The sequence below is a fragment of the Falco naumanni genome, chromosome 5 (assembly GCF_017639655.2).
Source record: "Falco naumanni isolate bFalNau1 chromosome 5, bFalNau1.pat, whole genome shotgun sequence".
Classification (NCBI taxonomy): domain Eukaryota; kingdom Metazoa; phylum Chordata; class Aves; order Falconiformes; family Falconidae; genus Falco; species Falco naumanni.
Genome location: NC_054058.1, coordinates 3,428,203 through 3,442,084, shown reverse-complemented (window position 1 = coordinate 3,442,084; position 13,882 = coordinate 3,428,203). Strand labels below are relative to the sequence as shown.

The 13,882-nt window shown below is 47.1% G+C and overlaps 1 protein-coding gene across 3 annotated transcripts in view; it reads left to right on the top strand.

Annotated features, from left to right (window-relative positions):
* The window catches only part of CFAP91 (cilia and flagella associated protein 91), a 31,630-nt gene extending 21,958 nt beyond the window's left edge, over window positions 1-9,672 (top strand). For all 3 annotated transcript variants that reach the window (XM_040595804.1, XM_040595806.1, XM_040595805.1), the window contains exons 14-18: window positions 2,566-2,787; window positions 4,081-4,229; window positions 5,440-5,531; window positions 8,834-9,153; window positions 9,235-9,672. In XM_040595804.1, coding sequence (XP_040451738.1) covers window positions 2,566-2,787; window positions 4,081-4,229; window positions 5,440-5,531; window positions 8,834-9,135 — 765 coding nt within the window. In that variant the 3' untranslated portion in view covers window positions 9,136-9,153; window positions 9,235-9,672. The remainder of the gene's footprint in view (window positions 1-2,565; window positions 2,788-4,080; window positions 4,230-5,439; window positions 5,532-8,833; window positions 9,154-9,234) is intronic.
* Window positions 9,673-13,882: the final 4,210 nt, after the last annotated feature.

Below are 13,882 nucleotides of genomic sequence, written 5' to 3'. Positions count from 1 at the left end.
CAAAGCAGACTTACTTTGTAAATCTTGCTGGGCTCGAGACTGCTGTGACCTTAGCAATGGTGTCACATTGTTATACCTGCCACTGTTATGGTGAGCAGAGAAACTTTGGGCTTTACCCTCTGCCAAGGATCTAGTGAGAGCTGGGCATGCGAATTCCCCTTCTATTTCTTTGCAGGGCCACAACCTTCCAGAGCAAAGTGAATCGAATGGCAGATGCTTTCCAAAATGGATCATAAAGAAATTCTGCCCAGACTTCACTGCATCTCAGATACACAGTATCTCCCACAGTCCTGCAGATTTTCCTGCAGTTTTTACTACTCTCCTATTTTTTCAGTGACTAGCTGCGAGGCAATTCTGCAGGTTCCAGATTATGATAACAGCATCGGCTGGCCAGCTGGCCTGGTGGAGATGAAGCCAGACCACTGCTTCCTGCTGGGGGGGCAGCAACAAAATTTCCTCTCGGATCTCAGTAAAAATTGAACTGGGTGGCTGTGTTTTACTGTTTATAATTTCCAGATGCTCCCTCATACACAGGCAGTCCAGGTATGGAATGCAGGAATATACAGAATTTTTCTACTGAGGGATTAAAAGAAAAATACAAGCATTAGGCATTAGGAACTTGAAATACTCTTTCCTTCTGGAAGCCGAGGTGAGAGTGAAGGAAGGATCAGTTCAGATACCATAACGACTTTCATAGAGAAGGAGAGAGAGCAAATGGTAAAGATGCTGGCTGACCTCTGATCTCAGATTTTCCTTTTGGGAGAGCCACTATCCCCCTCTGCTGGTATCTACCTCCTCTACTCTCATGTTTCTTTTTACTGTCTCTGAAGGCACACAGTCCAAGGCTCAGGTTTTCAAACACCTTGAACTTTAAAACTCTCTGGAATGCATGTGCAGGAGTTTTCTATGTGTGTGGCTATTTTACAAAGTCACCGATGGGTCACAGTTCTATAGGTTTTGGCGGTCACAGTTTTTTTGAGGTTTTTGACCTTTCCAGTATAAAAAGAGGCATTTTTCAAGAAATGCTTCCTGCAGAAAGAGGTCAGAAACTCCAGATAAAATGGTCAAAGCTGAGGGGTTGAAAACTTCCCACCTCATATATAACAGAAGTCTAAGACAAGAGTGTTCCTGGGTTGTTTTCCTCCACTTCACACCAGTTTTAGACACAGCACCTGGAGCAATAAAGAGGAAGCAGCACGTTAGTTCCATGTTATCCCTCCCTGTGGGGTGGTGCAGTTCCTGTATTTTGGCCCTCCGGCTCAAACACACATGGGCTAAACGCTGTCACTTCTACATGCGTGCCACACTGACAATCTCACTTTCTTTAAAACATTGCATGAACAAATCACACAGTAGTATAAGACAGCTGATCTATTACTACTTATCTGGGGTATTTCAGTTCCATTTTGAGTTTTATGTTCAGGTCTACTCTGTTATTGCCTGTTTATTCCAACAGAAACACAGCGTCCTAGCCAGTTCCTCCTGCCAAGGACTGCAGCTTCACAGTCCCTACTGGATATAATGAACTTACCATAGATCTTGTCCCTTTCCAAAATGCGATCGCACATACCCAACCCGTAAAACACGACGTGCTTGGAACAAGGAGTGAATGGCACAGTAACTCTGAACACCTGGGGTCCGGTCTCAGCTCTGTCACAGGCTTTCTGCTTATCCATTACCTGGAATTTTGAGGTCTTGTTTGCCCTTCTACAAACTCAATATAATTAATGTTGATTTGAATTTGTCAGCAGTTAGTAACTTGGACAGATTTAGGTAATATTGCAATGCCTAAAACTGTAAGGACTCATGGTTGTGGTATTATCTCAGCAAATTGAATCACTTTGGTTGCATTGTGAATGTCCAACCAAAGATGTACCGTTTCACTGAGGTGGCTTTAACTGTAATAAACATTTTGCATCCTTAGGAGAGAATAGAAATGTGGCTGTACTTGCAATTTCAGTTTCCTAAATCTTTACTTACGCTTCCTACTCATGGAGATTGAGGGTTTACTTTCCAAATGCTAGAAAGAAGCTTCCTTTGCAACTTTTGATCTTATTTTTCTGGTCTGGTCCAGCTAAGCTCAGCACAGAAGGAGGGAGGGTATGCAGCTGAAGTCATTTCGTTGTCATTTTTATACCTCCCCTTTCTCGGTCTGGGCAGCAGAGTGTGCCCCATTGACAAGCAGATGGCCTCAGCCACTGTTGTGGCTGTACTCACAAAAGCGGTTCCTAATACCTGGCGTACAGCGAGTGTAGTGCTTCATCTCCTCCCAGCCACCCAAGCACGGGGCTTCTTGTCCTAGTGTGACGGTATTGGGACCATTCCAGCCCTGGCTAGTTTTATCATCTTTTAGCCTCTTTATGCCATCAGAGCCTATATACAGGAACATTACATTATGCAGAATCCAGGCCCGCATATTAAAACAAGAATGCAAGACTCCTAGGGTTATCCCATGGCTGGTCTGAGGGGATGCTGCAGAGCTGGTTCACATGCCTTTGGTAGTCCTGGGGCTTGGAGCAACATTCCCGCGGTTTGTAATGCAGTTCTTTGCAATTTTTTTTAAAGCTGTTATCAGTGGAAAAGCACTTGGCCAGGGAAGAAGGAAGGGTCCTGGCAAACATATTTGATTTCCTGTCCAAAGAGCTGGTGAGGCTGCAAGAAGAACGGAAGATTCATGCCTTTGTCATGCTGGCCGAGAGGCAGAGGCGGATGCGGGAAGCAGAGGAGAGCGGGCGGCGTCAGGTGGAAGAGAGGCGGCGGCGCGAAGAAGATGAGATTTTCAAACAGGCAAGAGAGGGAGACTGGGGGAACTGTGGGTGGTCTGTAGGAACTGCTTCCTTGTGGGAAGGTCCGGATGGAAGGGAGGTGCTTCAGCTCTGACTTTGGGGATGGCTAGTTTTAAAATTGAGGAGGAAGGCTTAGTGAAGAGAGGGTGATTCCCTCCTAAAAGAGTCATGCCCATTAAATTAAGGATGATCTGAATAGCCCTACAGACGGTCCTGCTGGGCATATCATGAATGAATGTAGGTTTCTAAATTTGCACAACAAAATTCTATGGAGAACAGATGTACCTAGATCATCTTTAGGAAGAATGTTTTGTCAACATGTGGTCTGTCCTGTGGAACTATTAGGTGCTCTCCCAGGAAGGATGCTTTGAGCATCCTTTGAGCAAGGTTTTGGAAAGATTTTGCCCCCCAAAAGTGGACTGCAAATAACAAGAGGCACAAGAAATTATTTTCAAATAGTGATACTGGGTAACATAACCTTGAAATCCAGAAACAAAAATCCTGAATTACCATATTCCATAACTATTCTATAGTCCTGTTCCTATTCCCTAGCTCCTGACTGCATGAAGCATATTTCTCCCAGTTGAAAGAAATGAGTGGGAACCTAATTGACTAAACCAATAATTTTCAAACTTTGTGGGAGGAGGCTAATACCACGAGAGTCTGGCATCATGTTTATTTTTCTTTTTAGCTTATCTTCTTACCTCTTCTTATCTCCTCTGAGTCGGAAGCAAGGAGGGTCCAAGTGCCATAAGCTTTTGCCCCTCAGACTGGCAGAAGGAAAACATCCCTTTCTCTAATCTTTGCTCTACAACCATCATATGGAAACCAGTAATTTTATCTTGGTTTTATTCATGTTACTTTGACTGGCTTGATGGGACCTTTTCCTTTAGGATTTGCTTGAATAAAAGCTGAATAATTTACTGAAGTCAATACTGATGATTATTGTTTGGCAGTTGTTGCTCAGGGGACAGTGAGAACTGAGGACACAACTGCTGTTGCACTCACAGAACTAAGCTGCAGCAGAACTGGATCTGCCACTAGGTTTTCCTTCCACCACTGGTTCTTTCCTGCACTTGTTTCTGTTCAATTAGCTCTCAGAAAGAATTATTAGAAAATAAATTTTTACAAGTGATTCTTCCCAAAAAGCACCTCTGAAACTAAATCTTAGGCTAGCCTGCCTGAAATTAAGTCTGGTGAAAATCTGGTTTTCTTGGTTCTTTGGAAATCTGCTTCCACCACACTCCTGGCACAGCAATAGGCAGAGGAACAATATCTTGGTGTTTTGTTCCAGGTGGTGAAAGTGCACCAGAGCACTATTGACTCCTACTTGGAAGACATTATCCTGAGTAGCTTGGAGAACATGGCTGAAGAACAAGCCAGGGAAGAGGTTCAGAGAATGGCTGTAGAAATCAATGACATTGCTTATGAAATGGAAAGTCGGTACGTTATTAAACGGCACATTTAGAGGCTGTTTACAGCAGTTTAGAACCTGCCTGACGTTCTACACCTGTGGTTACGTGTATAATCTAAGACAGGAAGAGCAGAACAATACTGTTCATGATCGCTTCATTAGTGTGACTGCTGTATGGGAACCACACTGTTACTACCTGGAACACACATATAAATCTATCTGAGCCTTATTTCTATACAGCATGTGCCAGATTCCCTTTGCAAATCACTTGTGGGATCTGTGAATCACCCTTTTTAGACTTCTCCATGCCAATGTGATGCTGTGACTGAGCTTTAAGTGAATCTGGGAACTGCCTAAAGCAATACCCATTCATACTGGTCTTTTCATTTATTTATACTGCTACAGAAAATCCGTTTGAAAGAGATGCTAAAAGATACAGCTATACAGCAGCCTTTCATTCTGGGGTGGCTGTTCTTTAAGAAACTGCCAATTTCCATGGGGGTCAGGCATATTGATGGCTGCCTGACAAGGCACTTTGAGTAGAGTAAGCTGTTGAGAACACCACAGTCTTGTGTTTGGCTGGGGCCTCAGCAGTGGATACTTTTTAGGACCTGCCAAACCTCCAGTTCAGTTTCTATGCTCTTTTTTTTTTGGAATTGAGCCATAAAAATCCCAATGACACAGTGACTCTCCTATGGTACAGCAGCTGTGTATTTTGTAACTAGATGAATACAACCAGAATGTTGAAATCCTTGGGGAGAATGAAGCGTAGATAATGCATGCAGCCCCTGGGCCAATTGGGAACCCACCAAACACTGGCATGGAACAGAGCATGGGGACCAGCCAAATGCAGAGTCACAAAAGGGAAGAATTTAGCAAACTCAGCAATGGGCCGAAGACTAAATTCACAAAGATGCAAATCCGCAGTGGTATCTGCGTGTCTAACTCAGTTTGTCATCAGTGAGAACTGGGCTCCTAAATACATTTAAGGATAAGGGGTCTTCTCCCTGGAAATACTGCTTTCCAATGTGGTATTGAACACATTGGCAGGGCAGTGCAAAGAGGAATAGTCACACTGTCACCTGTTTGTAGGATAGAGAGAGACCCAGCTGACAGTTACTGCCAAGACAATACTCTCCCTGGAAAACGGCGAGAATATTTACAAGGGAGTCTTGTGTTTGCAGAGGTGATCTGGAAAGATGATTAAAATACTAATACCATTCTGCATCTGTCCTGTAGTCGAACTCACCTACAGTCAGAAGAGATTGTAGCAGAGCTGGTTTATGATTTCCTGATTCCAGAAGCTGAGAAAATGTCTGTCAGAGAAAAAGGTAAGGAGTCCAGTAACTACTCTCTTCATGAACTTGTTCACCTTCCTTACTTTAGCTCACTGAAAGTAAAGATGCAATGCCAAGAGTTGTCTCAGGTCTCCGAGATTCTTCTTTTGCACTCTGCAGGTAGATGGTTAAGCCCTTTGACCCTTTTCCACCAATTTCTCATGAGCTTTAGTCTTTTAAAATGGTGGCCTGAATTCAGAGCTGATGTAAGGTTTAGACTGTGCTTTTGCCAAGAAAGGTTGAACCAGGGGATCCTTGAGGTCCCTTCCAACCTGATAATTCTATGATTCCATGATAAATGTGGTGTATCTGCAACAATAAAACTACATGAAAAGAAGCAGCCCATTGCACCTTGAAAAACATACCGGGAAAAGTCTTTAAGCAGCATGGCTGTGAATTGTCTATTATATGGCAATTTCTAAAAACTGTTGAAGTCTTTAACGGGCAGATTACTTAAATATATGCCATAGGTGGAAGGAAGAGCATATACTTTTCCCCTTGCACCTCACACAATTGGTCAAGAGCTAGAAACAAATAAAAGGTTTTAGAATTGGCTGTAGTGGCATCATATTTTATGTAGATAATCTTGCAGTTGTAAAGGATGCTTCTGATCGGCCAAAATGGAATAGTATCTGTCAAAATACAGAGGGGAAGGCCCTGGAAATCTGTGTATTACACTACGTGTCCTGAATATGGCAGTTCTTAACTGGAATCTTTCCACTGACCAGCATACTCAGAAGACTGTGACTAAACCAGTCACCCATAGAAAGTGGATACAGGGCACGAAACACGCTTGTATCACAGTGGAGTCTGAAGTGGTCCTTGCCGCAGTGTACTTCTCTGACTCGAGAGCAAAGGCACTTGCTTCATCGCCTTTTCTGCCACTTTATGAATGAGAACACAAACCCTGCAAACACATTTTGTGGTCTCTGAATTGTGCAAATATTTTCTTCCTAGTCCATGTATTTGTCACAACAACAGTATCTATTCAGCAGTTGGCAATTCTCCTGAAGCTTCTATCAGCTCCCTCCTTTAGCCCTGCTTCTGCAAGCCTCCCAAAGCAGGTGATGTAATTTTAGTCAATGAAGCCTGCAGCTCAGGCACTAACACACACGGGTTAGCCTGTCTGTGAAAGGAGAACAGAAAGAGAAGCCCTGGGGAGATGACTTAGGATTCTGGACATACAGAGGTACCGTCAAGGAAGAAAATATATACTGGGCTTAAATGCAACAGCAGCTAATGAACAAAGAAGCACTCCCAAGCAACAGAGGAAAAAAAAATCTTCAAAATCAGTGAGCTACAGTGGGTTTGCCTGGAAAGCAGAGCTAGACCCAGAAAAAAATTGAAGTGGATGCTGGTGGAAGAGCTAAAACAAGACATGATAAAGTACAAGAGCTTCTTCAAATGTGATCAGATGAGATTTGCCACAATAGTCTTGTGACAGGAGACATCAAATGTCAGGAAGAGACCTCGCTCATACTCTGTTCTGCTATTGCTCCATGGGTTGGAGGGGACTCCGTACACTTAGATAGCTGAATTCTACCAAGCGTATGCCCTGATGAACACACCCTGCTGTAAAATACCTTCAGGGAACCAGAATCAGTAACTATTCCATGTAAATCCAAAGGAAATAGTATCAAAGAATGGCGTTAGAATTTATGAGCAGATCAATGTATTGTGTTTCTGTGGCAACTTTTAAAGTTTTCCCTATAGTGAGCCACATTATTCATTACAAAACTGTGTTTTAGCAACCTGGCGCATGCCTGAGCATACATTCTCCTTGAAACTAGCAGGGAATGATCTGAGAGCATAGTTGTCTGGCCTGCCAGAGGAGCAAATCCATTTGTACAACAAGGTTTTGAGGGCCTGCAAGTTCAGTCTTTGCCTGCACTTTAGCTTCCCTTTAAATATCTCTACTTTGCCATTACCTAGTCTTTTCTTCTATTTTTTTTTTCTCCTCTTTTTGTCATGTCACATTCCTTTGCATAAAAGCAGGGGTTATCCAGTACTGGCTTATCCTGAAACCCCTCTGCACCTCACTTCTGAGCCCTCCATCATTGGAAGTAGAAGTCAATGTGCTGATACAAAAAATCTTGCTTTTAAAAGGACAATCAATTTGAATCAGTTTTAAAAGGACTTACCAATTTGAGCCCACCTTCTTTCAGATGGAATTCACTGTGCATGGAGGAAGGACAAGCAGCGATACAAGGGGAGTGTTCCCAGTATAGTTCATGGAGTTCATGCATTCATGTTTGAAGCCAAAATGCCTTGGGTAGAGAAAGCTTTCCTGGGAACTGAGAGCTGGCTGGTGAAGGTCAGCTTTTCAAACGCAAGTGAGATGGATGCAGTTGCATCCATTGTCGCCAAAATGGACCCCTGAGATGGATAAACATGAACAGGATGGGTTAGTAACGTTGAGCGACTGAGTCGGTGACAGCATGCAGAACTGTATGACAACACGCAAGACACCAGTGGCTCAGACTCGCGGTTAAGGACAGCTCAGCCTTACGACGTAAACAGACCAAACCAACAACGAGGTCTGGGACTTTTGCGGGGAAGTGACACGGTGAGAGCCACAGCTTGTTCCTGCAACGTTCCCCACAACCTGCTTACAAGCATGCAGTATTTCAGTCCCTGTGATTGAGTACCAGCATCTGAAGTTTAGAGAGAGAAAGAGGGAACAAAGAATAGCGAAGAGCAATGAAGATAATTGTAGGGTGAGTGCTCTGGCTTGGGCAATTATTTCCCAAGAAGTAGGCTGCAAATATATACAGACGAGGTTGGATGAAAACTGTAAACCACAGTAACGCACGATCCTACAGTGGCAGAAGGGGGATGATGAGGTAGGTGACCTAGTGTGCCTGTACTGTCTCCGCGTCTTGCTTTGAACTCGGGAAGGGTTTCTCAGTGCAGGCAAAACCGTAACGCAGGAGAGGGCAGTTTTCAGCTCCAGTCTTCCAGAGGCCTGCTGCAATTATCAGACACTGAAGAAGTTATTTTAAAGCCTGATAACTTATCCTGGGCAGTTATGCCCTAATCTGGAAAGGAATACATTTTGGTTGTGCTTCCCTCTGTAGGGGCTAGTCTTCAAAGTGAAATGCAAAGTTGGTTGCTGCTATTAGGTGGCAGTAGAACGCTTTCAGCCCAAGTTAGAAGGGCATGATTATTTTTTTTTCCCAGAGATAGGCTTTTCCACCACTGCAAGAAGGCTAAAAGCTGTCCCTCCCTTCTCCCCTACGGACAACACTTTGCTGTACATTTCCAAGTAAAAAAGCCTTACCTCTTTTTACGCACAGTGAGGCAGTCCCAAAGAAAGCACATCTATGCTGCTCATCAGCTCATCCACAGAGGCACCGAGAGGGTAGTGGCTGATCTGGCACTACACGGGGAGACATCTGCCAGCACGACAAAGGGAGATCCTCCTGCTGGGACAGCGAGCGCTGCTTTGAACGGGACAGCTGCTGGACCCAGCGCAGCTGACAGCACTGGCCCTGCCGCAGTTGCACCCGAACTAGCTGAACTTCGGTGTGAAGAAAGCCCAGGAGAGGCAGCAGTGAACCCTTGTGATGGATCAGACAAGGATCCCACAGCCTCCTAGGGACAGAAGATGAGCCAGGTGAGTTTCCCTGCCCCCCTGTGATTTCAGCTGGGAGCACGGTGAAAGAGAAGGAAACACATTATATTTACTTCTTTTCAGGGCACCCAAAATGGAAAATCCTCTCTCTCCCTTGTGCTGTCCCTCCCACTGCCTGCCAGCAATGTTGTCCTGGAACCACTGCGTATACAATTCAGTGTGGCAGCCCCAGTCCCTTCACCCTTTCCCCAACTAGCTTTGGACCTCATTAGCTAATTCTCCTCTTCTAATTATAAAGAGAAGCTTGAATGAGAAAGCAGTGTTAGCATTCCTTGGCTTTCTCCCTGGCATGAACCAATAAAGATCTGCACCTGGGCGTTTGATGGTATTTCCTTGCATCAGTAACATTAAATGGAAAAATATTCCAGTGAGCAATTTTGAGTTGAGACCATACACAATTTCTTTTCTCAAGTGTGTCCCACTGATTTCCTTAGTGGAGTAAAGCAGAGTGGCTCCCTGCATTAGCCCTGCTATTAATAAAGCATTGAAGCTGAATGAAAACAGTCAGACCTTGCATCATCTTTTCACATAATCAGTTCTTGCATAAAGAAAAGGTGCCCTTGACCTCAGCAGAGTGGTTCCTGCCAACCAGGCAGTGTGTGACACTCCTAACTGAGGCTAGGTGATAGCAGAATGACATGGCAAGGGCTGATGTAGCTTGTGCAGAGAACCCATTAGCCAGTGCCTATGGCTTTTCCAGAAATGTTACTCTTTGGGCTGACCTCTTCTTGCTTTTTGTCATCCCAAAGGAGAACAATTCTGGAAATAATCTTATTTTTCTTAGAACAGTATTAGTCACTCTGGCTTTCCAGCTCCGGAGGGCTGTGCAGAAGGGATGCGGGCTTTGCCTTGGTTGCAGGCATGGGGGTGCTTCTGCTCAGGGTGTCAGAAATCAGCCGGCTGCAGACAGGCGCGGTGCACCTGATCAGAGAGCTGTCAGGGACTTCTCAGCTCTCCAGCACTCACCTGTCAAAATCCCTGAGGTCTGCGGGTTTAGCATCTGAGAGGTACATTCACACTGATACCAACATCAAACCTACCAGCTTTTGGAGGAGCAGGCACAGCCACCCCACCCCACCCAAAGTGCTTACTCATTGATGGCTACAACTTGTGCTACAACTAGCAGTATTAGCTGTCAGTGCTAACGTGGTAATGGGCTGGTCCCTGCGTACCTGCATCATTTCTCTGTAACTGACAGCCTGTTCTTTGTGCTGGGTCTGTAAAGCCTGAGGTGTGGGCCAGCTAACTAGTCCTGAACATAGCGCCGCTCCTTCAAAACACAAACCAGCAGCTGGTCAAAAATTCAGGTTCATTAGTGCATTCCTGGAAAAAAATTGCATCAGGTTTGTGTTTTGTGGATTGGGCTGGGGGGAGAAGGGTGGTGGCAGGGAGGAGAGCGAGAGGAGAGGGAAGAAGTCGGAATATCACCCTATCCCGCTGAGCTGTGGTAAGAACTGGAGAGAGGAAACTGGGAGCTTCACCGAGAAGCCACTGGTGGTCTCCAGGTCACTGAATCAGGGGCACCAGGTGACTGGAGGGGTAGGCAGCCTCTGTAGGTACTGCAAAATCTGGCAGGGGTCAGAGGCGGGTGATGAATTTTGGTTAGGACTCTGTGAGGATGATCCCATCAGGGTTTGGGGATTTGGGAATATTCTCATAGCGTGCATAGCTAGTCAGCGAAAGGGAAGGTAGCAAATGCAAAAATACAGAAAGAAACACTCCACAGTGTGGGAGGAAAAGCTGTGCAGGGATGGGCTCTTTTGCCTCAGGCCACCTTGGACAAATTTAGCCTGGTTGAAAGAGGGGGGATAACATGAATCACAAGATCCAATGTAATAAGAGCGACATGGAAGACTTGGTGCAGCAGAACAAGGAAGACCGATCTGTTGAGACATTTACTGCATTTCTGAGATGGCATGTCGAAATAAACATTCTCCATGGGGCTCGTTGTACAACATGATGTGGGTTTTAAAAGATAAGTATTCAAACAGGTGTGAAATGGACGTAGGTCACAGTGCTCTGGTCTTCTGCAAGAATACCGCCCTCTGCACGACAAGGAGGGGGCAGGGGACTCCAGATGCTATGCACAGGCTGAGCTATAAATGTCTTGGCTTCTGTTATGATTTAAGGGACACTGTCAGGGTAAAGCCGTCTTCTCCACGTGACATTGCCTAGCATGTAAACTGAAGGCCATGGCAGGATTCCTGCAGGAAATTCTGCTCTAGGAACTGCCTTCAGTTGTCATGTGTGGGGTTTTTTTTTCAAGCTTTGCAGAATGTGCTTTGAGAAAACGAGCGCAGTGAGAGGGAATTGGGATCATAAATCAACAGCGCAAGAATGCATCATTCCCTCTCCTAGCAGGAGCCAGAACAACCCTGGGGAGGAGCCCGTACCCGAAACAAACACAGCAGATGCCTCCAGGGCTGCACCAATACAGTGGAAACGCTGGTGAAATTCTGCTCATTCTGCTCGTCCTGCTTCTTTCACCAGCTGCCGGCTGGGAGGGAGCGTGGCTGTCCGCACTGCCGGCCTCTGCATCCTGACAGCTGGTGGAGACGGGCTGAAGTGACCGAGCCTCTGGGGTCACTGCGCTGCGAGGATGGAGAGGAATCGGGCTGAATGAAGGCAAATTGTCTCGGGTCTTCCCTGCTGATACAGCCCCTGCGGTGTGGAAGGAGGAAGCCCTACTGTGGTAACTACGGTTGAGACCAGCAAAAAGGACTTTCGGTGGGACAACTGGAAGCCTGTGCACCTTTGTCCCTGGACACGTACTGTACCTACGTGGGTTTTGCCAGCAGAAAACCACCACAAACCCATGCTTTGCCATCTCTTCTGCCAAAGTTGCTGCTGCAGACCTGGCTGTGGTGCTGGTAAAAGAGTTCCTGCCACTTCTGAGCGCTGCTGTTTGCTCTGCTCCTGGTCCTGCAAATGCACAGGACCCACCTGCTACTTTGTTGGGCTCCATTCTGCCCTCACACAGCTTTGGGGGGGGATAACCCTACAAGTATGGTCCTGGCATGCCAAAGGCCTTTAACAAGTTCCAGCTGCACTGACACTAACCACCTCCTCCCAGTCCTGTCTCCCTGCTGCCACCAACACCCTGCTCGTGCCGCTTTTCCTCCATTTTTCTGTAGGTCAGTATATTCCCAGCACCCACCAGCCTCCCTCACCTCGGTGCCCTCCAGAGTCAGGCCTGGGCTCAGAAGAGGAGCCGTTGTTTCGCGTGCGTGCCCTCCACCCCACCAGAGGGGCAGGAAATGTTTTGAACATTTGCCAAAGCTGCCAACTCCCCGAGACGCAGCGTGTACACCCAGACTAGTAAATCCTATTTGCCTGGGACTGCTCTGGACTGAGGCCCCCACCTCTCGCCACAGCCACTGCTGGGAGCAGAACTGGCAGGGAAAGCATCTCAACAGAAACTGTTTGCACAAGAGAGAAAACCCCAGCCGGCCGACGGAAAGGGTGTACGCTGAAACCGGGGGAGGAGCGGCAGCTCTGGCTCTCTGCTCCGATCCTATCAGCCCTTTTGTTCTCCCTTTATTCCCACATGCTGCACCAACCCCACGCACCTCTTCCTCCGCCTCCCGTGGCTGCAGCCCAGGGTACTTCTCTTGGCCTGCTCCCGTGTGCCAAAGCCCAGTCCCGCAGGTAGCACTCGAAGTGTCCTGCTCCCGCTTCCCTCCTGGGCTGCTCACCTGTACCCGGAGCCCTCCCCGGGCAGCCTGGCTGTGGACACCATCCCCGCAGACCTGAGAGCTGTGCCTGCCCCTGCAAACACTCGCCCTTGTGGCTGGCCACTAGCCTACGGCTGGTTGGACCTGTTGCCATGCCCAGCCCTCCGGGATTTATCACATCCAGTTCCCCCGGCGGGGAGCTGGCACAGGAGCCTGCATGCCTTGCCCATCGGGGAGCTCCCCGGTCAGTGCTGGGATGTTCATCCTCCTCCCTGGGGGTGCGATGCTACCTGCAGTGCACGTTGCGGTGAGCTAATTGCAGCTGTGCAGCAAGGACCTGGTGCCATTGCTCTTGGTGACATCAGCGCTGAGCGTGACCACCACCAGTGCTCTGAATACAGATGCAGCAAGAAGCCTGGAATATTTAACCAGCGCTCTTACGTAGCCCCTAAGCCGAGAGCGCTAAACCTTCCCCTAAGTGCCCTTCTCGGCCAGCATCTTCTCACGCACCATTTTACATCGCTGCATTTGGAAAGCAGCCGCTCCCACCAGTGTTACGGAGGCTGAAAAGCTGCATTTGCTCCTCTCTCCTCATCTTGCTGCAGGATTGTTCCTAAGGATGAATGTCCCTTTTGTTTATTACTGAGCCAGCAACAGCCAGCCCTTCCCCTTAAAGCCTCTTGCAACCACCGCGTTGGTTCCTTACCTACTGAAGCCTTTCTCCACCTGCCCGTGTAATTTTTCCACCTCCAGCCAGCTGCAAACCGTTTTTCATTGCTGCACAGGCCCCAGACTCGTTGTCTCCAGCAGAAACAGCTTCCACTGACCAAACCGTTGCTAGGCCTGCTGCCGCGGAACAGGAATCTTGGAAGAGGAATGAGGTGTAACTGGGATGGTCCGAAGACTCCCCAGCTGGGTAGTCCCCTTTGTGTGCCGAGACTGCTAATAAACGACAGCATCCCGAACACCACCGATAATCTCCTTGAGCAAAATACCCTCAGACAACCTGGGTTTTGCCAGCATCGGTCTCCCGAGCA